Here is a 23926-nt window from a genome sequence, read left to right as displayed (position 1 = left end):
CAAAGCAGTTAGGTTTCGCTAGACTGTTAAGAAAGGATTATACCTAATATAACAGTGCAAGATGAGTCCAGTTACTCCGCATCCAACGGAAGAACAGCAGCCATCGTTAGTGTCGCCTAGATTTACGAATCTGGGAGAACGGAGGAATACAGAAATGCTCAATACGGGAGGGTCTCCGCAGTCAGTTGCGATAGGCTCTCAAGCGACATCTCCAGTTAACAAACCTGCAAGTCCTCCGGTAAGCATAACGAAGTCTATTATGAACGCCAGCGGTACTTCAGGTGCGGTAATAAGCAATACTCCTGCGTCTGGTTTGAAAAGGGTGCCCACTGTGACGTTTACGGATGCGAAACATGCTATTCTCAAGCAACAGGCTACTGCAGAACAAACGTCTGCGCTGTTGAACAGCCTGAATAACCAGGGTAGCAAGAAGGCGGCGCATTCTCCGCCAGGGTCGGACAAGGCGAGCTCGCCCCCTCCAATGGAGCTTTATGCTAATAGCAACAAGCATTCACAGCAGCATATGGCAGCAGCAGCGTTTGCGGCAGCGACGGCGGCAGCCGATGCTGCCAGGCAAAAGGGCCAGTCGGGTGTAAGTACAGGAGGATTAGGCGATGCCAGGCTTCCAGAAGACGCAAGAGCAAGGAAAAACATCGTTAGTAATGGGGAGCGTGGGCCAGCAGCAGAGGGCGAGACAGTGGTGACGCCAGTAGAAGCCTCCGATGTTAGGGAAGGCGTGGAAAAGATGAACATTGGCACTCCAAAGCACGATAGCGAGCAGCACCCTCACTTTGTAGTGAATGACGAACTACACTCTCCTAAATTTAAGGCAAGATCGAGATCGAATAGCGTGTCTCCGATGCCGACTGTTGCTGCCCAAGGGAACCAGGCACCCCAGTTCAAACTCAACGAGACGTCAATCCCAGAGAACGAGCAGTTAGACTCCGGGGGCGAGCCTCCAATCGAAATTGCGCAGATCGTGGCGCCCAATATTCCCAAGAGAGAAGCAGCAAAGAACGTCGACCCTAGACTACCACAGGACGACGGCAAACTACATATTCTATTTGGAGCAACGGGTTCGTTGTCCGTGTTGAAAATCAAGTCTATGATCAAAAAGCTAGAGGAGATATATGGTAGAGACAGAGTCTCCATCCAAGTAATATTAACCCATGCGGCTGCCCAATTCTTCGCCAACAGAACGTTGAGCAAAAAGAAGGGTTCGCTGTCGGGACATCCACATAGCTATGCTGCTGCTGCTGCGGGCGTTGCCTCGACACCATCTCCAGCAGCAGGAGCAGCAGGAACATCAGGAGCAGGAACTGGAGCTGGAGACGGAGTGGGGCCAACCTCGGGCCAACTTCTATCACAGCCTCTGGGACAAACATCATCGAACCCAGCAACATCGTCCCCGCTATCCCACGACGCACACCTCACATCAAACGACACACTCGCAGGCCAGGACGCCAAGGCCGCCACCGATGGAAACGCCATCTCCACTGCCGCCAAGATCGAGCTCCCTTCGCACATCCAGGTCTGGACCGACCAAGACGAGTGGGACGCATGGAAACAGAGAACAGACCCAGTGCTCCACATCGAACTTCGCCGCTGGGCCGACATCCTAGTCGTGGCCCCTCTCACGGCCAACACCCTTTCCAAGATCGCATTGGGTCTCTGCGACAACTTGTTAACCAGCGTCATCAGAGCCTGGAACCCACTGTTCCCCATTTTCCTAGCACCTTCAATGGTCAGCAACAGTTTCAACTCCTCCATTACCAAGAGACATCTAAACATGATCAAGGAGGAGATGCCGTGGATCACCGTCTTCAAGCCCTCAGAGAAGGTCGTCGGAATATACGGTGACATAGGGCTCGGAGGTATGATGGACGGTAACGAAATCGTTGACAAAGTGGTTATGAAACTAGGCGGATATCCTGAAGATGAAAACCAAGAAGAAGAGGGCGAGGACGAAGACGAAGACGAGGACGAGGAAGACGACGAGGATCCCTCCGACAAAAAGAACAATGAAGAGGACGACGACGACGATGATGATGATGACGATGATGATGACGATGATGACGATGACGATGATGACGATGACGATGACGATTTAATCGACATCGACGACGTCAAGAGTCTACATGAAACGGGCCCATCAGCATCGGCATAACCCGCCAGTAAAGTAATATTACAAAAGCTATACATAGAGGCATACACTATACTATGCACACATTCCAAAACCATCCATAGTCTATTATAATAAGAGTCTGTATTATTCCATTTCCATGTCACGTGCAATCACACTTTTCTTTCTCTGTTTCTTTCTTTCTTTCTTTCTCTACATTGATTACGAGAGTATGACACTATCGACTGGAAAAAGTTGTAGTGATATTAATCATCACTTGGAAATGCAGCAGAAGAGTCAGAGTCAGAAAGGAAGAGAGAGAGAGAGAGAGCAGAGTGTAGTGTTAAGAGTTTAGAGGGCTGAAGGTTTGATTTGTTTTGTCTCGGAAAAGCAAGCTAGTCAAGAAAAAAAAAAAGAAGAAGCTTTGTCTTGATAATTAATCTACGGAGAATAGATTGAAGAAGAAGCAGAGAAGAGAAGAGAAGAGAAGACAGCAAGCGAGGATGACAGTGGACGAAATAGCATTAGTGTTGATACACCCAGCTGTGACACAGGAGCCTGAGTTGTTAGAGTCTGTGAAGAGAGGGACGGTGCTTTTGAACACGAATATCGATGGACAGTATTTGATTAATAAGTTGAACGATGGGAGCGTTTCGTTGGAAAGCGAGAAGTACGATGTGATTTACTATGTGACGGTTGAGAAGCCCGAGGAGATCCAGTTCCCATCGAGACTAATACCTGTGCTAGGCAAGGCTTTGAAGTTTGGGGGCCGGTTGTATGGGTTGAGCGACAAGTTGAAGGTGGATGCGCTTTTGAATGGGTTTGAGGTTGTGAATGCGAGCGAGGCTAGCGGATCGGAGTACCACTGGCTCAGGAAGCAGAATGCGGTACAGCAGAGTGCGCCCGTGAGCATTTCGCTTAAGAATGGCGCCAGTGCGAAGACTGCGGGGCTACCAAGTTTCAAGAGACTGAGTAGTAAGCCCGAGGGCAGCAAGAAGAAGCTGCCTACGTTCAGCAAGCTGAGCGAGAAAGTCTCGAGCGTCAAGCTGACTTCGTCGGACTTGGAGTACGACCCCGATGTGTCTGACGATGACAACGATGGGGACTCCGTGGCCGACGACAAGAGCAAGTTCTTTGACGAGTTCGAGGACCCTGAGACCGGGGCCGATTCCATAGACGAGGACGCGCTAATCACCGAGATCAGCCTCGAGAACGACGAGATTACAATGATCCAGTGCGGCAAGACCAAGCAGAGAAGAAAGAAGGCGTGCAAGGACTGCACATGCGGCCTCAAGGAGATGGAGGAGCAAGAAATCGAGTCCAGAAGACTCAAGCAGCAGCAGGTCATCAAGTTCTCCGAAGAAGAATTGACAGAGATCGACTTCACCATAGAAGGGAAGAAAGTCGGTGGCTGCGGCTCCTGCGCTCTAGGTGACGCCTTCAGATGCTCGGGATGCCCTTACCTGGGTCTACCGGCATTCAAACCGGGCCAGCCAATCAACTTGAACAGCATATCGGACGATTTGTAAACTCCCTTTCCCGAAATACATACATATCACTATGTACTGGTACTACAGGTACTACTACTACTACTATATTCTCTGTTTTCCGTCTGTTACCACCACCACACAAGCATTATCTATACCTATCTACCTATCTAGTTTTCATTGAGCCTTTTTAATACCATAGGTATACTATACAATACTACAAGAAACTCGAACCATTCCAGAACAGCTGGGCTTCTGGAAAGGCCGCCCGCCCTCTTTCCTTTTCCCTGGCCGCCTGGCCGCCTGGCCGCCCGCCCTCCATTTCCGTTTTCTCTTTTTCCTCGCATCTTCCCACTTCCAGCCTTATCGGCACTGCCAGCTGCGTTGCGTTGCGTTGCGTTGCTATGTGAAATGCTTTTTCCATGGCTGTCGCTATAAAAGAAAAAGACGATTTAAGAACGGGAAAGTTAGATTTAAAGGTAGTGTGACATATAGCATTCAGTTTAGTTAAAGACAAAGAATAAAGTATATAAAGAATAGCCAACAGCAACGCATTTTGCGTGGTTGAGAAGTTATAAATTTGGAAAACAGGAAGTTTATTATTATTATCAGATCGAATTATGTCAGAGATTGTTGAGAAGGAGTGCAAGATGGAAGTTGACGAATCTTGTGTGGCAAATAACGGGAACGGGAAAGTGGCGACACAATCGAGAGTGGGCAAGAAGGATATCAAGAAGAAGAAGAAGAAGGATAGATGTTGTTTCGAGAAGTGCAACAGTGCGGCGGTGAAGTTTATTGGGGACTGTAACTTTTGTGAGGGTCATTTTTGTTCGAAGCACCGTCTTTTGGAAAATCATCAGTGCCAGGGTTTGAAGTCATGCAAGGACCAGATGCACCAGAGAAATGCGGATAAACTTCACAAGGAGCAGCCTATCATACCCAAGATTCACATCTGAGTGGATCGAGACCGAAAAAAAACAACACTAAAACACTAAAATGCTTGCAATGGGGTGGTGGGGTGGGATAGACCCTATTGTGTGCGTGAGAGTTGAGAGAAGACACGTATCACGGCTGATTGCGGGTGGGAACAGGTCTTCCCGAAGCGAAGCGAAGTGATGTGTGCTGGCCTAATCGACACAAGTAATTCGGAATGCCCGTCGTTTATTCTCCTCTTTTTCTATTTCAACGAACTTTCTTATCTATCATCTATCTTCTATTAATTAATACTACTTCTACTACTACTACCCCATCATTTAATATAACTCTTTATATTTTACTACTTTTCTATATCTATACAAGTGTGTACATCAATGGCAGTGGCCACTTATCTATTGTCTCTCCAGAGCCTTCGTCACCGCCTCCCAGACGTTGTCCACAATCATTGTGGGCTTGCATGGCAATTTGTCGCCATCTGCGTAAACTCCGGTCCGTACCAGACAGCTCTCCCACCCGTAGTTGTGCGCGCCAATGATGTCGCTGGCTGGGTTGTCGCCAACCATGTATATTTTGTCAAACGGTTTGGTGCTGGGTGGGACGCCAAGTGGAGGCAAGATTTGTTCCGTTGAGTCTGTGGTGCCGTTTTCCAGCTTCTGCTTCCAATCGATCAAAACATGGCTCGCATAATTGTACGTCAGGGCAGTAGGTTTGCCAATCACTGTTTCCTTTAGCGCCTTGCCATCGTTTAGTGCAGAGTAAAGGCTGTTGATGATGATTCGGAACGCACCTTGGCCGAATCTGTTCAAATGGTACCGATTCGCCCACAACAAATCGTCGTTCGAGAAGTATATTGGAATGGAAGGCGTCTCACTCTTGTACTTTCTTAAGGTGCCTAGACGACCTCCATCACTGTTCAGCAAATCTGAGATAACCTGGATGTCAGTTGCCCAATCCTTCGGGTCGCTGAATATCATGATTGCATCGAAAGGTGTCTCTGTCAATGACTCATGCGTTTGAGCAACTTTCTTCAAGTAGCTATCTGTAACAGAAGAGAATGGCGAAATATCCCTGTTGGCAGCTAATATGTCCATTGGGTGCACAACATGTTGGAACCCATATGCCTTTGCAACTTCCCTCACGCTGTCTAACCCACAGCATAATACCTTCTTGTGTTTGTTAGTCAATGCCTTGAATGGAGTATGACTCTGAACAATTTGCAATGGAGAGATATCAACGTCCAATACACTGGAGATAAATTCAGTACGCTTATTTTCGAGGACACCACCACCATTGGTAACTAAAATGTATGGGATCTTTTCTTTAGTTAAGAGCTTTAAGGCCTCGGAAGAGCCAGGAATTGGATTCTTAGATCTCAGAAGAACACCATCGATGTCAAATGCGAACGCAATGTCTTTGTGAAATCCGCGAGTAATCACCCTTTTGAACAGCATTTAGTATAGTGAAGGGGGCTATAGCATTAATATACCGGTGAATTGAGCACAGAATTGTTGTAACTCACCTTCAATTGTATTCTTACACGTCATTTTTGCAAAGATTTTGTAATAGTAATGTGTGATAAGCAAATAGTTTTCTAATAACAAATTTCAGCATGAGAGATGAGAAGAGCCGATATAGACCATGGTACAACAAAATGAAAACACAAACGGTCTGACGTTGAAGTACAAATCCTACCTTCCAGTCTCTCTCTCTCTCAGGCTGGACAGGCTTGTGCTTTAATAATAATAAATACATTTTTGATAATTACATGCGTATGACTTTATATGGTTTCCCCCACAATTATTGTAAGGTAATCATAAATGCTATGTAGACACAAGAGCTTCAACGTTATCTTCGAAGCCAAGATGCTCGTACCCTTCTTCGATATGGTATGTGTTTGATCCCGAGAAGTTTAGAACTTCTGGGTCTGTTAGAACGTTAATTGCACGTCCGACGATCAAAAGTCCTGGTGGTCTAGATCCTATTTCTTCAATAGTTTGTGGCACATCTTTTAATAGCGTTCTAGTGATACGTTGATCCGGACATGATGCTCTTTCAACAATTGCAGCAGGAGCATTTTCGTCCCACCCCTTTTCTATCAATGCTGAAACTAGCACTTGCGCCCTGTGTAATGCCATTAGGAATACTGTGGTTCTCGTTTCTACGTATTCAGGTATAGCGGGCAATGCTCCTTTTCTTCCTGTACCGGTACAAATTAGAACTTGATCTGCAACGTCACGTTGAGTAGCTGGAATATTTGAAACGACAGTAGCCGCTAATGCGGAGGATAACCCAGGGAGGACAAGCGGTGTGTATCCATGGCTCTTGAAGAATAAAAATTCTTCTCCACCACGACCAAATATATATGGATCACCTTGCTTTAATCTAACCACTTTCAAACCTTTTTGTAGACCATTTAGACCCTTCTCTAGTAGCTCCTCTTGAGCTCTTTCCGCATTACCTGGGAACTTACGGGCGATGAATGTCTCTGTACCTTGAGGAATTAATTGAAGCACTTTTTCAGGTACCAACTTGTCCGCAAGAATTAGATCCGCTGTCTTAATTTCGTGCAGCGCTCCTATGGTCAACATGGATACAGACCCAGGCCCACTACCAACCAAAGAGATAGTCCCTTTACCATTCTTCTTTGGTTTCAAATCTTCGCTCTCGGTAACGGTCAATGGACTACGTGTAGAATCACCGGTGTTAGAGTCATCAACAGGTCCACTAGTGCTCGATTGTACGCTGGTACCTGCGGTTTTAGTACCGTTATCAGCCGAGTTTTGCGACAGTTGTTGGTACTGATCTGCTAGTTGGTCTACAGAAAGTTCTGCTAGCGATTGCAAAGGATAGTATTCCATAATCTGGGACAACCATCTACTGCGCTTCATTTGCATTTGCTTCTTTGTAACCTTAAACTCATATACCAGTTTGTTTAACTTATGCGATTCCCAGGTGTCTTCATCGATCCCAAATCCCAGCTCTTGAAGATCGTTACTTAGAAAATGGGAGTGAATAATTTGGCTATGGTCTTCGTAAATGATTCTTTCTCTGAGATGACCCATGTTCTTCACAACTTTAGAAATGTTAATAGGCAATTTAGACACTATCTCTCTCTTGATTCGGTTCGCTAGCAAACAACCTTGACCATTTGTAGTAATTGCAATTTGCAATCCACTGTTCCCTGGGTCATTATACGTCGAACACATCGAGAATGTAGAAAACTCGGGCCTCTGGTGGGTATTAATTGGAATCCTTAGTTTCTCACACTGCTCAAAGATATCTCTGATCAACAGAGAATCTTCGGCCCCTAAATTTACAAACACTCTGTCAACAATCCTACCAACCTTACTTCTACCAAGACTGGTTAAGTCTGACAACTGGAACTCTCTATCCAACAAAACCACATCCTGGTTTTGGAATTTGACCGACAATTGCTTCAAATGCTCATCGTTGCTGTTCACTACAACACAAGACGCACCGGCCCCAAGAACACTCTTGATTCTAGATTGACTAACATTGTATGACTGCGTCCCGATCAACAAAAAAACCTCCCCGACAGACTTCAGGCCCGTAATCAACGGAGTGTACTGCTGCTCACTAAATGTTTCTAACTGTACAGACATTAGCTCTAGTATATCCTTGACTTGAGGACTACTCTTAAACATCATGGTAACAATCAACAACAATTGAAGATACAAAAGCAAGACAACCACTGAACAACTCTACTCTTCCCAAGACCGTTCAATTAAATACCAAGAACCTTGAAAGAGTCACCACCACAGTTAACCGCACTGTATTCATACTCTATTACATTGTTGCTTGTACTAATTCATCTCATCACCGAAACATGCATCATTAAAACGGGTCCGAAGCCACAACTGTGTCATGACAAAAACATGGGAAAAATACAAAGTCACGTGCATGTGATCATCAACTTTTTCGGTGTGTGAGTGTGGGTGTGTAACGACGGCTGCCCCAGTTCGAAACTTCCGGAGGGCATTTTTCATTTTCAGCTTAATTATATATATATTTTTTTTGCGACTTTGTTGCTTTATGGTACGAGACCTTTTTTTTTTTTTTTTTTTTTTTTTTTGGGTTTTTTCGTATAGACATCGAGACGTAATAGCATGATGCTATAAAAGAAGAATAGACGAGCGATGAGCATAAGTTTGAAGAGCAATGGAAGGGATTTACGAGTGACCCTTTAGGGCTATAAGCGGCAGACACATCAGAAACAATAGTAGTAAAAGATGGCTAAAAGACCATTGGGGCTAGGAAAGAGCAGCAAGCAGAAGAAGCAAAAGAAGGAAGGTGAGGATGGTAAAAAGAAGAGTGTAGAGCCATCACCTGAGGCAGGGCAAAACCAGATTGAGATCACTTTAGATGAGAATGAGAATGCTGATGACGAATTAGTTCAATTGCAGGGTCTTTGGAAGACTTTTCTGGAGGATAAGGAGAACCAGTTGTTGTTGAACGGTGTGGTTCACGAATGTGACAGACTATTGCGCGAACAAGCAAATGACGAGAAGATCAAGCTTAACGATGTTTTCCATTCGATTTATGCACAAGCTCTAGCCGAGCTCACTGTATTTTTGGCTGAGGAGGATGACGAGGAGAAGAGGTACAAACAGATGCATGAGTTTTTCGAAGCTGCTTTGGATAGACAGAGATTGGGTGCCGAGAAGTACCCTGAATCCAAGGTATTGTCCCTTATTAAGAGTAAGATTATCTTGCAAAGGATTCCATTACAGTACATTTCTCAACTTACCGTTGAAGATGAGAATGAAGAGAAATATAGACTTCATGAGTTGTTAGAGGAAGCCAAAGAAGCTTTCTTACACGTCCCAGGACATGAACAGTTAGCCTACGATGTCATGTTGAGTTTCTACGACTTGTTAGACATTATCGAAACCTTCGAGGATAAAGAAGAATTGGAAGAGGGTCTAGATAGTGACGATGAAGAAGAAGTTGTTGAAATTGAACTACCTAAGAAACATCCTTTGAAAAAAATCAAGAACCAGTTAGGTGACAACTACAAATGGCTTGAATCCAGACTTGTCCACCTGTTCAATTCGTTATCAGAAACTAAACCTAAGCAAGAAAAGAAAGATGACTCTGGAGATGAGTTATCGAAACAAGTTGCCAGTACTCTTGGCCAGTTGTACCTAAAGTTAGCTGAAGAACCTTCGAAGACTTTTGCAGAATTAATGTACGATAGTGATGATGAAGAACAAACTGACAAAAAGTCCTTGAAGAAAGCAAAGAAGTTACAATCTGAAGCTATTCCTCTAGTGCAAAATGCTATCAAATATCTTGAAGAAGCAAGAGTTGATGATGATCCACAAACTTGGGTCGACGTCGCAGAAGCCATCATCGATTTGGGCAACTTGTATGATTACGAATCAAAGGAACAAGAAGAGTCTTACAAGAAAGCCGAAGACATTTTACGTAAAGCAAATAAAGCTGCTCACGGAAAATACCAGGTTATCTTGGACAACCTAGTAGAGAACCAATGATGACTTTACCATTCAAGGTAGAAATCGAACGAAAAAACAAACAACTAACTAACTAACACGTTTAATGCTATGTAAAACTTTAAAGATAAATAAAGAGTATGCTTCGAATCATTTTGATATATCTTAACGATTCCCTTGTACTCTAATCTTAGAGACCTGAACCCGTTCCAATTTCCACTGTTGTCTTTCGGCTTGGTAGAGGACATAATCACGTGACTCAATATTATTTGCAAAGGTTTTGTATTTATCCATTGTTTAATGAAATATACATGATAGGCAAAACGACTCTTACTACGTTTACACTGGAGCTGGCCGAAAAGAACAGGGATCAAAGCGCTTATAGAATACCAATAACCCTTCAAACTCCATTCAAGAATGAGTACAAATACAGGAACATCTAATACCTCCACAAGTGGCGCTGCTCCCAGCCTGTCGTCTTATAAAACCATTAAACAAATAGGTGAATCAGTATGGAAGAACCGAACAGTAAAGATCAATGCGGAACTCTTTACGTTGACTTATGGGTCAATTGTATCACAATTATGCCAAGACTATCAGCGTGACTTTACTAAAGTGAATGATAGACTCTTTTCCATGGGCTACAATATCGGAATAAGGCTTATCGAAGATTTCCTAGCTCGTTCTGCCCTACCAAGATGCGATAACTTTGTAACAACAAGTGAAGTGATCAGTAAGTGCGCATTCAAGATATTCCTCAATATAACACCACACGTAACCAACTGGTCTACTTCGAAGAATTCATTCTCATTGATATTTGATGAGAATCCTCTTTCTGACTTTGTCGAATTACCCATGGATGCATCAAAAGAACTATGGTACTCTAACATACTCTGTGGTGTATTGAAAGGTGCATTGGAGATGGTGCAGTTAGATTGCGAGGTTTACTTTGTTTCAGACGTATTACGGGGTAATCCACAAACTGAACTCAAGGTGAAACTAAATAAGATACTCAAAGATGAGATGCCTGCTGGGGAAGATTAAATGATAAATTACTTTAAACTCTAAATTATATAGTGCGAACGTGTGTAGATTTAGAATCCAAAATGTCATAAGCTCTGGACAACTATGTGACAGAAGTCAATAATCAAATTCAATTGAATTAATCTATGTCTTTGAGACATGGGTTGTGAACTAATACTATATAGATGTATATATACTGTTGAAAGGACAAAAAAACATGAACGAGAAAGAGTTTAAAACATGATGAAAAAATGTGGACGAGAATCTTGCTTCAAACTAGCCTTGTGAATTAATTACTCCTCCTTATTCTTCCATCTCCGCTTCATTATCAATGAAGATATTGTGGAATGTATGCTGCGTGGCTCAACGCTAATAGGATTCTCAGAGAATTCTACTTCAGTTATTAGATTTGCATGAGAACCCTCAGAAAAAATGGGCACATCAGTCAAAGATCCTCTGGAGTTAACCTGCGATAGAGCATTTGAGGCTCTCGAATCTACAGAACCAATTGACAACGCACGGCTTCTAAAGCTTGAAATATTGTCATTGTCATTGTCATTATCATTGTCGCTGTCGTTATCATTATCATTATCATTGTCTTCGTCTTCTTTTTCTTCCTTATGCTTCGCTTCTGCATCTTGCCTAGGTTCCATTTCCACTTTGGTTTCCCTTTCTCCTTCTTGCTCCTTATTTTCGCTTGGAGCGCTCTTTGGCATAAGATCAGGGAATACGGTTGGGCCCAAGTCATTGCAGATTGATGTGACGTCTTGACTTAACTTCGTTCTGGTTTCCTTTATCTTCTTACACGTTCTCTGAGGATAGAATAATGAAACAAGTAATGGTGGTAGTGACTTAACGATGTCCATACCCTTTTCACCGGTCTTGAAGCTAATGTACGTCGTTAGCATCAAAACGAAATAGCAATGGCAGAAGTACAATACCTTGCTATTGAAGACGAAATGAGGAACCGTTAACCAGTCGTATATCGATGGGTATTTTCTGGTCAGATATACCATGATCAATGAATAGACAAGGTATAATGTTGGTGCCATAGTTAGTGCGACGACGATTTTCCAAGTAGCGAGCAAGTCCTGGCCCTTTATCTTCACGGCAGACTTTCTGAGCCCTTCAAGGGCCTTCTTACGAGAAAAGTATTTGCATGTCAAAAAGATTGGGCTGAACAATATGGTCCCGGGCAACGCCAGAAGAACCATAAAGTAGACCTGGATGGCTCTGAACAACAGGGTCATCAGCACAGTCCATTTCTTGTCTCCTGGTTGCAATTTCGCGACCTGATGATCCTTCAAACCCATTGAAAAGAGCATGGAATTGTACTTTTGGATATCCCTCTTGAGTTGTTGAATACGAGGTTCGTCTTTATATTTGGAGTATCCTAACAAGAGCCTTCTATTCATCTCGACGACTACCGACAATGGTATTCTCTCGTGGCCAGAGCCACCATTGCTTGAGTATCTTGCAATATTGGGATCCAACCATTTCGAAGGGTCGTAGAGTCGTCTTGCCGTTTGCACTGCAACCAAAGTTTCGTAATCCTCAGCATTCACCGTTACAGAATAAAGAGCCTGTTCCACGGTTTTCAAAAGGGTGGATACAGCTCCTCTGGGATCCTTGCTATACTCCGCCCCCATTTCCTTAGTAACAACGATGGGCTCACCATATTCAAGAGTGGCTCTGGACCTGAATTTGTGCCTGTGGAAGTAGTGCAATCCACATGGCACGATGTGGACCTCCATGGTGGGGTCTGCAGCGACGGCACCCAATGCCATGATAGCGACACCAGCTTTGATTGGAAGCAAGGATGGTCTATCATGGGACCCGCCCTCGGGGAAGATTCCGACACAGCCCTTAGTATGCAAATGGTTGAACACATTTTCGAACACCGTGGAGTTGTTGATTTTCTCAGCGTACATGAAAGGCCTTGGCTCGCTAATGCATTTTCTCACAGATTCTTTGTCAGCGAATGGCTTGCGAAGCCTTATCGTTTCATCGTCGATCACAGCCTCGATCTGAGCATTGCTCAAGTAGTTTTGCAAGCCAAGCAGGGACTTTGCAGTGAATCTGCGCGATGCCTCAACAGGAACCCTTTCTGGCTCCACGGAAACAAGTTTCACCAGTGTTGGGTCGTTTTCATAATCGGGAACCCACAATCTAATTGCAGGGTCCACCGGCTTCAAATTATCCTGAGCCCTAGCCACGGGAATCGCTCCGGTCCACGACCCAAACAATTTCACATACTTGTTCTTCTTCATCGGACCCTCTGCTGTGACAAAACATGTTTGTCTGGAACGGGAACCGGGAACCTTCCTGGTCTGCGACATCACTAGGCATGGGTCGATGAACTGGTTCGCATGAGGCGCACAAACGAGTATAGTTGGAGTACCCTTTTTGGGCAAATGATACGTGCCCCGAACGTTGATTTCCCTAAAGAAAATCGTGAACACTACGTCAAACACAAACACTGCAACGTCATATAGCCATGTTCGAAAGTTGTACGTGAGACCCGAGTAATCGTTGTGGAACTTAGGGTCTGCATATAGGTCTTTTGCTGCTATTGCCATTCTATTATTTCTGTGAGAGTAGGAAAACCACTACTACTACTGCTAGTACCTTTTTTTCTTTCTTTTTGCCTATACTTTAAGTTACAATACGTTACTTTACTTTACTTTACTTTGCTAGCCGTTGCACTGAGTACTGAGATCCCGGGCCTAGACTTATCAGACGTTTATCAGGCACTTTATAAGCGAGATGAGGGGAAGCATAGACCAAGTGTGTAAGCGTATCTATGACAAATTAAATATTATTCAACAAAAAAATAAGTGATGTTTAGAAAATCAAATAAAAAAAAAAAAAGTCAAAATAGAAAACCGTATCGAAGCTACACACTAGCGTACTAGGAAACTGCTAGTAGTTGATACCGGTGGTTCAGCCTAGCCACTGGCTGGGCTGTGCCTGCGCACAGCCCAGCTTTAAACTTTTTTTCTTGTTCTCATCTTTCCATGTTCTACTTTACGAAAAACATGCTCAATCTAAATGCGAAAGGCAAATCTTACGGGAATGGGAAATCCTCGAAAATTTCCTCTTTGGGAAGTAATTCGAGGAGCGAGGTCACGTGGACGATCGACCGGTGTTTCCAGTTTTTTCTTCAATTTTTTTTTTTTCTCCTTCAATTTTCAATGTAAATTCTTTGTAGAGCATTCTCCATTTTGGGGTAGGTAAGGGAGGGGCCTTGGCTGAGGGGCGTCTGAGCACAAAAACCGAGCAGGAGGAGGAAACAGAGGGGGTGTGTGTGTGGTGGGTAGTCTGGCCTGGCCTAGCCTAGCCGAGGGCAAGGAGGGTATTTCTCCTTCTCTCCATTCCGGGAGAGAAGGGGACGAAAAAAAAAAAACACGCAGCAGCTGCAGCAGCTGCAGGGGTACGGTTTACTGGATCGTCCCGTGGAATGAGATTTGGTGAGCTCCGGAAACAATGTGCTGCTGCGTTAGTTTCTGCGTTTGTCTCACCAGAAAGAAATTTCCTTTCTATTCTCTGCCCCATTTGCTAACGCCGCAAGTACCGCAGGCATACACATGGATAAAGTAACTACTGAGTAAATGAGTTATTGAGTGTGGGTGGGTGAGATAGATAGATCACCTCAGAAACACTTCAACACAACCTATCCCAAGTGTGCCATTATTTCTCGCGGCTAGCATTGCAAAAATTACCTCTTCCCACCCCACCACTTGGGCCCTGTGTAACGTTATGCAAGAAGTAAGTAAGTAAATTAGTAAATACCACGACTATTCCATTCCACGGAACGATAAAAATCTTGGTTGAAACCGATACATTCGACCCCACTGTTTTTCTACGTATCTCAAAAATGTGTGTTTGTTTGACTCCTCCTACACCCTTTTCTAGCAAAATGCTACCGCCGTACTGCCGTGGCACCGTTCTTTCCCACAAAAACTGCTTCCGAGGAACAGAAAACATCACAAAGAAAGAAAGAAAAAAAAATATTTAAAAAAAAAGGGCACAGCCTCACACTCCAACTCATATGTATCTTCACAGAAAACACCGCAGAGGTAGTCTGCCCTTACAAAAAAAACCAAGAAAATAGCACATAAACTTGCATAAATCCTAATTACAAGACAAGACCCACAGGAATCACATCTGCTGCGCGTGATTCACTGTTCAATTTCTTTTCTTCGAAGAAGAAGAACAAACAATAACAAAAAAAAAACGTCCCCCCCATCTTCTCTCTCATCCACTACCGCAATCTTAGTAGGACCGGGTTCCCTGGACGGGCCTTTCTCTCTCTGTCTCTCACTCACCTGTTGAAAACTATACAGAGCGCGCGCGCTATTACTAACTCGCAGGCTGATATACTGACGAAACAACTTTGTCCGACCCGACCCTGAATTTCTAGACCCCATGCCCTAGAAGAAACAGAACGAACACATACACACGGTTTATCTTTCTTTCTCTTTATTACACCCTACCAGTTCTTGTTAGTTAGTAATATGAGCGTGAGTGAGTGAGTGGGCAGTGCGAAAGTGGGTCAAAGTTGCCATTGACAATGGCTATGTCTGTGTATGTATGTATGTATGTTTTTCTTGTTTCGTAATTTGAGTTTTTGATCTGTTGAGTAAAACGGGTCTTGTGTGTGTGATAGCTAAGACAGGCTCGGAAGGGGCTGATAAAATCGAAGCAAATGGCTGAAACCTGCTACTGCGCATTGTGGCTATCGGATATCCCAGGGCGTTACTGTGTCCTGCACGATCCCTTATTGTTTTTGTTATTTTTTTTTCTTTCAGTTCCTTTGATTAGCCTGTGATGATGATGCAGCAGCTGCGTCTTTTTTTTTTTTTTTGTCTTCCAACTGGCGTTAGTGATTAGTCCTTTGGATTTGCGTTCGAAGCTTATTTAATGGAGGCACTTTGTAGCATTTTTCTTCCTGGTGTGTTTCTTGGCAGTTGGCATCATCAGGGTTTTAGTACTGGGAGAGCGAACTTAGTAATAGTTTATTATTATTTTTACGTTTCTAGCATTTACTTGGATTTTATTTCATTTTACATTTAAAGGCAAGAAGATAAAAGGAAATAACCTAGGAATTCGAGGTGTGAGTCGGATAATAACAACAACAACAACCGTTGATACAGAAAGAAAGAAAAAAATTTCTAGTTGTGTGAGAACCGAAGCATAGTAGATACAAGGGAAATATAGTATCATAACATAATAATATAACACTTACAAAGCATGTCTCAGACGATTAGAGATATAGCTTCGCCAGTGATTGCAGCAGCCGCAGCAGCGACTACGACGGACTCGTATTATTCGGGTCCCTTGCCTAAGTTGGGTTTCAACAGTGCGATGGCAGGTATCTTTTTTGCATTTCTATTGTACCACACATGGGCCTGCGTGTACACGAAACAGTGGTGGTTCGGTGGTTCGTTCATGTGTGCATGTATTTTGGAAGTTCTTGGGTATATCGGTAGAGCGTTGTCTCATCAGCACGGTGGTGATCAGTCTGATTACTATGTGTTGCAGATGGTTTGTTTGACGATTGCGCCGGTGTTTTCGATGGCCGGAATATATTTCCAGTTGGCCAAGTTGATTGAGATATACGGGCACCAGTTTGCGCTCTTGCCGAATCCGTTAATGTACTCATACATTTTCGTTGCGTGCGATATCGTGTCGTTGGCTATCCAGGCTGCCGGTGGTGCCATGGATGCTAGTACTATCAACGACAGTACCGCTTCGGAAACTGGTAGTCATATCTTTGTTGCCGGTCTTGCTGTGCAAACGGCTTCTATGAGTGCGTTCTTGTACTTGTTTTTCGATTTCCTGTTCAAGATCTTCGTCAAAACAAGAGCCGAGTACTTGGGTGTCTCCGTCTGGAAATGGGGCGCCCTATGGAAGGTCAAACAGAGCGAAATCGATCACCTCTACAGACCAAAGTATGCCATGATCAGAGACGGAAAGCGTTGGACTTTCCGCTACTTTATTCTTGCCATCACTGCCGCCACAGTTTTCATCTACATCCGTTGTATTTACAGACTTTGCGAGTTGGCCGAGGGTTGGACCGGTTACTTGATTTCTCACGAGTGGTTCTTCATTGCTTTGGATGCCTTGATGGTCTCGTTCGCTACTTTGATCTTGTCCATCTGGCACCCAGGGTTCGCCATCATGGGTAGACACTTGTTCATCCCAGTCACGGCACAGGGCAGAAACCACATTGACGACGCCGACCCAGAATCGATCCACTCCACCAGCGAAAGCAACGATTTAAATAACACAGAAGAAAAGACAGAACCAAAACGCGGCGGCGGTGTATTGTCTAGCGTCTTCAGAAGAAAGAAGCAAAAGGACTCTGAAGACGTCACCACCATCCCAATCGAACAGGATGATGGTCTTTTCACGCGTAACTTAAACGAAGATTCAAACGAAAACAATGAAGATGACGACGACAGAGAGAGTCATGAGTTACAACAACAACCAAGAAACAGTAGCAACCTAAATTTTAATAATGCTACTCTCTAGATCTCTCCAGATCTCTCTCTCTATCCCCTACCCTTATTCATTCATTCATTCCTTCCCTTTCTTAATAATACAAATAAACAAAAACGTACCTTTCATGCCATTATCACATACTGTTGTTATCTTATATGACTGTTAGTTCTGGCTCTGGTTCTATTTCTGGCTCTGGTTAGTACAAATAAACATTTCAGCTACTCAGGTTCGTTCTAATTATTTTCATATTCGGAAGCCTCACGGGCCTCTATTTAAATACTCCAGGGTTCTAGAGTTCCTCCTTATATAAACAAAGTGCATCTTATTCGTTTAATTATTCTTTAATATACAACTTAAACTATATTTACAAACACATCGTTCCCAAGATACGTATGTGCTGTGCTATGTTATATTTTTTTTTTTTTTTTTTTTTTTTTTTGTTTTGTTTTGTTGTCGTCTTGCGGCTTCGTTTCACGCCAAGACACTCGTACAATATACGACGACGAAGTAAGGGTCCTAGTATAAGGCTAGCCTCTAATCACTCCTAGCGTTGTTTCGTTTAGTGGTTGGAAAGATGTTTTGACATATTCCGCGCTCATCCCGCTCTTGTCCATTAATTCTATACTTTCCTTAACGTCCATCCATTCATTCGCAAAATCTCGAAGATCCTGTGCTTCCAAGGTCTTCGATCCCTCAGTGATCTCCGTATACAAGCTCTTGACTTGCGAAAAGTCTGTAATGAAGGTTGAACTCTCTCTCCTAGGAAAATTTTCCTTATTCCAGGGTTTGTACAAATCTGTAGAAATGTTTGCTTGCGTTATTGGGTAGGTCTTCCATCCCATCATCATCTTGATAATGGTAGAAACACTGGGCAACCATCGCTGAGGATCGTCTATGATAAATAGTTTGTGTTCAGGCAGCGTTTGGTGCAACTGCATGAATAGGTTTACCAATCTGGTAGTGATGTATAACTCACTTCCCTGGTACCCCTGGTCAAGTTGCAAAAGCTTTGCAGTCATATGGCACCAATAATCCATCTCACGGAACTCTTGTTTGATGAATCCGTCAACAGGATCATACTCAATATACGCCTGTTGCCATTTCTTCAGATCGTCGTTGTACTGCACAAGATCACAGGGCAAATACTTGATCACATCGTTTACCATGGTCACAAACACAGGATCCTCAATCTTATAGCGTCCGTAATTGGAAAGTATTCCTTCCTTCATTATTCTTATCTTGGGATTACTTGGTGGCCGGGCTAGCGATTTTGCATCCGTTGTGGTGTCGTAAAGAGGCACCAAGTAATAGTTTAGCCTTCCATATACATCGTCGTTACTACAATTCTTGAAGTAATTTACGGTTTGTTCCGCATTCTCAATAGCTTCATGCAAGTCTGTATATATACTTACCACATTCAGATCATAATATGGGTAGTAGTTGAGTTTGTACTCAACATGTAGCCATCTGGCCATACAGTGGGATAACAACGGTTGTAACCTCCCCACTTCATTTCGTTGTCTTGTGGGTCTTTTAGCGAAGAAGTTATAACTTCTAGCATTCATCATGTTGTTCCATTCGATAAAGTCTCTTAGGGAAACCCCAAATCTAGTCTTTGGTAAACCACTTCGAAGGAGTTCCGCCGTTTCAAGCAACGGCAGGGACGCTGCCCTTGAAAATTGGCTCATTGTGGGGAAACTGATAATATATATGTGTATGCCTTTATGCCAACGACTAACAGCTGTTAGCCCTCCAACGTCAGCCTTCCTATCAGACTATAGAGTATCAAACAATAGCTTGACCTGAATGTTGGTTCTTCTTCCTTGAAGGAGCGACAGGGTTATTATTTACTCTCTTTTTACATAATTAACTCATCATAACATTTTGGCTTGATACAGATATAACGTATCATAATGTTATGATTGGTCATACATAATTTATGTATATTTAGCGGATGAATTGGCAAATATCAGTCAGAAAAGTATATATGGTAGGTCACTAAGTTTTTCGCCATTGAGAAGTGACAGGAAAGCGCATCAGATCCACTAATTTGTTCTACCCTGCCTTGTCCACCTTATGATCTCATCGGTTTTGAAAGGAAAAAACGTTACAAGCATTACTTTTAATGTAAACACTAAAACTAAAACCAAAAATACGTAAACACTTGATTCATAAAGTATTTTAAGAGGGATTGACTAGATAGGGAGGCCCGGATCACAAAACTAACGTTAAAGTCACAGCCTTACAGACAAGTAAATATAGACTGAAGTTTAGTGGTATCAACAACAATGCGAGAGCCTTTGGACAATCTTAAGATATCTGGAATCTTTGGCTCGTCATCAAAATCACGGACTTGTTACTCAACAACCAAGAATTTGGTGGCATATGCCGCTTCTGGAGGTGTAGTAGTAGCAAGACTAGATCTAGGGGCTCAGAGAGTTAGCGAGCAAAGGTTTTTTTGTGCCTCTTCTAAATCTCATAGGCAAGAAGTGTTTTCTACAGCTAGTTTATCAAAAGATCAGTACGGATTGATAAAACCTGAACAGAGCATAGTGATTAAGGGTGACACATGGAATGATGCCGATGAAAATTCCGACAAGACTATCACAATTGGATCTGACCTTTCTCCTGCAAGGTGCTCCCCATCCAAGATCAAAGATAGAATAAAAGATATCTCATGTTTGTGTCTTTCTAACGATGGAAAGTTCTTGATCGTAGGAGAAACTGGACATCAACCTAGAATCCTACTCTACTCAATGGCGCCCGATTCTAATGACTACCCAGTTTTTGTTATCCACCAACACAGCTATGGAATATCCCAATTACAATTTCACCCAGAGGACAGCACTATTTTTACCAGTCTAGGGCTTATCAATGACGGTTTTTTGCATATTTGGAAGCTTTCTTCCCACGGTGTGCGTCTAATTGCAAGTAATAAAAACTCCACTATAGTGCTAGGACTCAATTGGTATAAAGACTCAGCACTTGTGACATATGGAGTTAGACAGATAAAAGTGTGGAAATTTGAGAACCCCAATAACGCGGCTAATAGTAAACTGGCGATATCTAGAACAAGAACTGCAATAAAGGGGAAAAACATCGTTCTCGGGTCTTTAATAGAATCTACGTTTATTGATTGTGAGCGCTTAAGAGGAGATCAGCTTCTTTTTCTGACTGATTCCTATCAGATAGTATTGTATCAAAATGGATCATTAATTAGTTTCTTCCAACTGGATTCCAATAAACAATACGACAACATTCTTGTAGATTGGGACAACGATAAACTATGGCTATCATATGATGAATCTGTTGATAGCATTCCTCTCACACATATACTAAATCACCAAGAAAGGTTAAGACCAACAACAGGTAGTCTGAATTCCAGAAGCTCAAGTCCGATTAAATCAAAGCTATTCGATACAAAGTTAACCGAACCGGAAACCAGTCCTCGTGACAAACAAAGGATTCTAATGATGTCTTTGTTAGACGATAATGTGTTGCTATATTGTACGTCAAAGGGAGAGATCTCTGTAATAACAGAGGGAGGTATCAACCAAATATCAAATCCTTCGCTAAATGATATCAACGTATTCAAGAAGATAGACCAAAACTTGGCAGTTATATCCAGCAAAAAAGGTGATATAAAACTATTTAATGGTCTTGAACTATCAAAATATGACATCGAGCTGCCGGATCTACCTCTCAGCGAAGAAATAACAGCACTTGATTTGAGTTTAACCGATAATCGCTTAGTAGTTGGAGACTCAACCGGTAAATTGTTAATCTATAAGGAAAACGAATGTGAATACCAAGAAAATATACACAGTTCTGCCATAAATGACGTACACATTTTTGAAAAAGACCAAATTAAAGTAGTTATCACTGTCAGTAGAGATAGAACGATGAATTTTATCCAATTGGTAGACGGGGAGTGGTGTATTTGCGAAACGATCAAAGATAACAAGGGGAACATTATTCAGTTAGAAATCTCTGATAATCAGATATACACCATATCCAGTGATCGAACAGTATCGTGTTATCGTCTTGACATCGTGGACCATATGATAAATGTTTCGAAAGAAAATATTCTTTCTGTGAAAAACTCTCCTTTGAAGTTGCAACTAACAAATTCTGACATTGTAGTGTCACGTTCTGATAAAAGCATCCAGATATTCGAAAGGGATAACACCTCCAGTCCAAGGGTACTTCGTCTACTGGATGACCAAGGAGATGGGATCCTAGTGAACCAATTCTACGTCAACAATGAAAAAGATCAAATTATCTGCTCGTCATCCTTGGACAAAGCTATTAGATGCTACAGTTTCGTTACTGGTAAATGTCTTAACCAATATTATGCACATGCGGATCCAGTGATAGGCATGACAACCGTCGCCAATAAGTTTGTTACTGTAACAGGAAATGGGTGCTTGTTCTCTTGGGAAATGAAGACAAAGGAAGATATAGCGGAAACTGCAACTACGGCGGAAAATCTCGATTTAGTTAGTAGCGCTTTTACCGAAATGACAGTCTCTGTACCATCCACCCCGGTGAAAAGTCCCAAGGGCATATCCCCGGTCAAGCTTACACACCCTACACCATCGTACTCCCCAATAAGAAAAGAAAGTCCTGTTAGTAGTTCCCCCAGAAGAGGGATCATACCTGCCAACCAATTAATAACCTCCAAGGTTGACTCCCAGAATATCTTAAACACACTACGGCAGTTGAGAAGACTATTAGCAAACAATGAGAATGTAGAAAACATAGGCGAGATTCGCAAAGAAGTGTCTGTAATTCATGCACTTCTAGAGCCACAGGAAACCCTACTCCAAGATTTTGGTGACAAACTACTGCAGTTGGTGGAGGCAAAGCTACAGAATTGAAGTGTGTGTGTGAGTGAGTGAAAGAGGAAGCACGACATATTTACGTAAGTTGTATAATGTTTGTAAACATAATAATAGTAATTAATTGCAATCCTAACACGTAGCAAACAGTTATTTTCCAATCCCAAAAGTCATTCATTCTTTCCTTCTTTTTGTTATTGTCATTCCTATATCCTTAGAGAAGTCATCTCTTTGGCAATGTTGCTGACAGAAATATCGCAGAAAATAAAAGAAAAACGTCTATAAAAGTTACATGGATTACAGAAAAGGGATCATCGTTAGGCAAACTGAAACGTTTAAGCCTGATATTGGGTACTCACAAAGGTTAGACCACAGGTTATGCTTAGAGGCCTAGTAGCCACAAGAATAAGTACTAGAAGAATGCATGTTAAAGCGATCAAAATGAGGTGGCTCACCGGTGGTGTGAACTACTCGTATTTGCTAAGCACTAACGATAAGAAGAAGAGCTGGTTAATCGACCCAGCGGAGACCTTGGAAGTCATGGAAGATTTGACAACCGATGAGATTAAGACCATCGAGGCGATTGTCAACACACACCACCACTATGACCATGCTGGCGGGAATGTCACGACGCTGGCTGCATTGAAGGAAAAGGGTTGCAATGTTTCGCACGTGATCGCTGGCTCGCAGCGTTCTCCAATTGCCAATGAGATCCCAGATAACCTGCACGAGACGAGCTTAGGGAAGCTTAAGATTTTGTGCATCAGAACGCCATGCCACACCCAGGATTCCATATGCTACTACGTACAAGACACAGAAACCGGCGAACAGGCAATTTTCACAGGTGACACTTTGTTCACCGGTGGATGCGGCAGGTTCTTCGAGGGTACTGCTGAAGAGATGGACAAAGCACTTAACGTCAATCTACTTGAATATACGGGTGGTCGTACCAACTGGGACAAGATCAAAGTGTACCCGGGCCACGAATACACGGCAGGCAACGTGCACTTCATCCGGAACAACGTATACTTGAACAAGTCCGACAACAAGAGCTTCAACGAGTTAGAATCGTTTGCCAATGCAAATGAGGTCACCACCGGCCACTTCACGCTCGCAGACGAACTTTCATACAACCCGTTCATGAGGCTAGACGATAAAATAGTAAGAAAACGCGTGGGCGACTCCCAACTCTCATGGACCAGAGCACAGGTCATGGACAAATTGAGAGAACTAAAGAACAGGGCATAGCAGTAATACAGGGGAAAAGTAACCACGTAACCAGCCCATATTTATACATAACTAATATATAATAAACAAAGCATGAATGTTTGTTTCATACAAAGCAGTCTTGAAGAATCATTAGGGGAAAATAATAGTGATATTATTGCCCCCACGAAGCCAAAAACCATGGGACGAACCAATTTTTGCCCATACAGGGCTCAGCTTTGCACCTAAACCTCATACCTCTCGGTACTTAATATATCTCTGATGTCCACACTCAGTGACGTTTCAGGTTAGAAGGACCCCGAGTCACCA

General features: G+C 43.0%; 12 protein-coding genes across 12 annotated transcripts; 8 read left to right on the top strand and 4 right to left on the bottom strand.

The window, feature by feature from the left end:
* Positions 1-61: 61 nt before the first annotated feature.
* Positions 62-2167, top strand: VHS3 (phosphopantothenoylcysteine decarboxylase complex subunit VHS3; the record flags this gene model as incomplete). Its single annotated transcript, XM_022818758.1, has 1 exon — positions 62-2167. The coding sequence occupies one exon, from the start codon at positions 62-64 to the stop codon at positions 2165-2167; it is 2106 nt and encodes a 701-aa protein (XP_022675393.1).
* Positions 2168-2625: 458 nt separating this feature from the next.
* DRE2 (electron carrier DRE2) lies at positions 2626-3651 on the top strand (the record flags this gene model as incomplete). Its single annotated transcript, XM_022818757.1, has 1 exon — positions 2626-3651. One exon carries the CDS (start codon positions 2626-2628, stop codon positions 3649-3651), a length of 1026 nt encoding a protein of 341 aa, XP_022675392.1.
* Positions 3652-4229: 578 nt separating this feature from the next.
* Positions 4230-4565, top strand: TMC1 (Tmc1p; the record flags this gene model as incomplete). Its single annotated transcript, XM_022818756.1, has 1 exon — positions 4230-4565. One exon carries the CDS (start codon positions 4230-4232, stop codon positions 4563-4565), a length of 336 nt encoding a protein of 111 aa, XP_022675391.1.
* A 372-nt stretch (positions 4566-4937) lies between these two features.
* KLMA_30251 (uncharacterized protein) lies at positions 4938-5996 on the bottom strand (the record flags this gene model as incomplete). The annotated part of the gene is made up of 1 exon (XM_022818755.1): positions 4938-5996. The coding sequence occupies one exon, from the start codon at positions 5994-5996 to the stop codon at positions 4938-4940; it is 1059 nt and encodes a 352-aa protein (XP_022675390.1).
* A 369-nt stretch (positions 5997-6365) lies between these two features.
* MET1 (uroporphyrinogen-III C-methyltransferase) lies at positions 6366-8213 on the bottom strand (the record flags this gene model as incomplete). Its single annotated transcript, XM_022818754.1, has 1 exon — positions 6366-8213. One exon carries the CDS (start codon positions 8211-8213, stop codon positions 6366-6368), a length of 1848 nt encoding a protein of 615 aa, XP_022675389.1.
* A 582-nt stretch (positions 8214-8795) lies between these two features.
* Positions 8796-10061, top strand: ETT1 (Ett1p; the record flags this gene model as incomplete). The annotated part of the gene is made up of 1 exon (XM_022818753.1): positions 8796-10061. The coding sequence occupies one exon, from the start codon at positions 8796-8798 to the stop codon at positions 10059-10061; it is 1266 nt and encodes a 421-aa protein (XP_022675388.1).
* Positions 10062-10436: 375 nt separating this feature from the next.
* Positions 10437-11063, top strand: BET3 (TRAPP complex core subunit BET3; the record flags this gene model as incomplete). The annotated part of the gene is made up of 1 exon (XM_022818752.1): positions 10437-11063. One exon carries the CDS (start codon positions 10437-10439, stop codon positions 11061-11063), a length of 627 nt encoding a protein of 208 aa, XP_022675387.1.
* A 272-nt stretch (positions 11064-11335) lies between these two features.
* Positions 11336-13621, bottom strand: GPT2 (bifunctional glycerol-3-phosphate/glycerone-phosphate O-acyltransferase GPT2; the record flags this gene model as incomplete). Its single annotated transcript, XM_022818750.1, has 1 exon — positions 11336-13621. The coding sequence occupies one exon, from the start codon at positions 13619-13621 to the stop codon at positions 11336-11338; it is 2286 nt and encodes a 761-aa protein (XP_022675386.1).
* Positions 13622-16295: 2674 nt separating this feature from the next.
* On the top strand, positions 16296-17579 carry RSB1 (phospholipid-translocating ATPase RSB1; the record flags this gene model as incomplete). The annotated part of the gene is made up of 1 exon (XM_022818749.1): positions 16296-17579. The coding sequence occupies one exon, from the start codon at positions 16296-16298 to the stop codon at positions 17577-17579; it is 1284 nt and encodes a 427-aa protein (XP_022675385.1).
* Positions 17580-18076: 497 nt separating this feature from the next.
* Positions 18077-19237, bottom strand: KLMA_30245 (type II protein arginine methyltransferase; the record flags this gene model as incomplete). The annotated part of the gene is made up of 1 exon (XM_022818748.1): positions 18077-19237. The coding sequence occupies one exon, from the start codon at positions 19235-19237 to the stop codon at positions 18077-18079; it is 1161 nt and encodes a 386-aa protein (XP_022675384.1).
* Positions 19238-19837: 600 nt separating this feature from the next.
* KLMA_30244 (WD40 superfamily family protein) lies at positions 19838-22429 on the top strand (the record flags this gene model as incomplete). The annotated part of the gene is made up of 1 exon (XM_022818747.1): positions 19838-22429. The coding sequence occupies one exon, from the start codon at positions 19838-19840 to the stop codon at positions 22427-22429; it is 2592 nt and encodes an 863-aa protein (XP_022675383.1).
* Positions 22430-22768: 339 nt separating this feature from the next.
* GLO4 (hydroxyacylglutathione hydrolase GLO4) lies at positions 22769-23638 on the top strand (the record flags this gene model as incomplete). The annotated part of the gene is made up of 1 exon (XM_022818746.1): positions 22769-23638. The coding sequence occupies one exon, from the start codon at positions 22769-22771 to the stop codon at positions 23636-23638; it is 870 nt and encodes a 289-aa protein (XP_022675382.1).
* Positions 23639-23926: the final 288 nt, after the last annotated feature.

The sequence above is a fragment of the Kluyveromyces marxianus genome, chromosome 3 (assembly GCF_001417885.1).
Source record: "Kluyveromyces marxianus DMKU3-1042 DNA, complete genome, chromosome 3".
NCBI classification, from domain to species: domain Eukaryota; kingdom Fungi; phylum Ascomycota; class Saccharomycetes; order Saccharomycetales; family Saccharomycetaceae; genus Kluyveromyces; species Kluyveromyces marxianus.
Note: the sequence above shows the minus strand (reverse complement) of the source record. Positions and strands in the feature narration are given on the sequence as shown.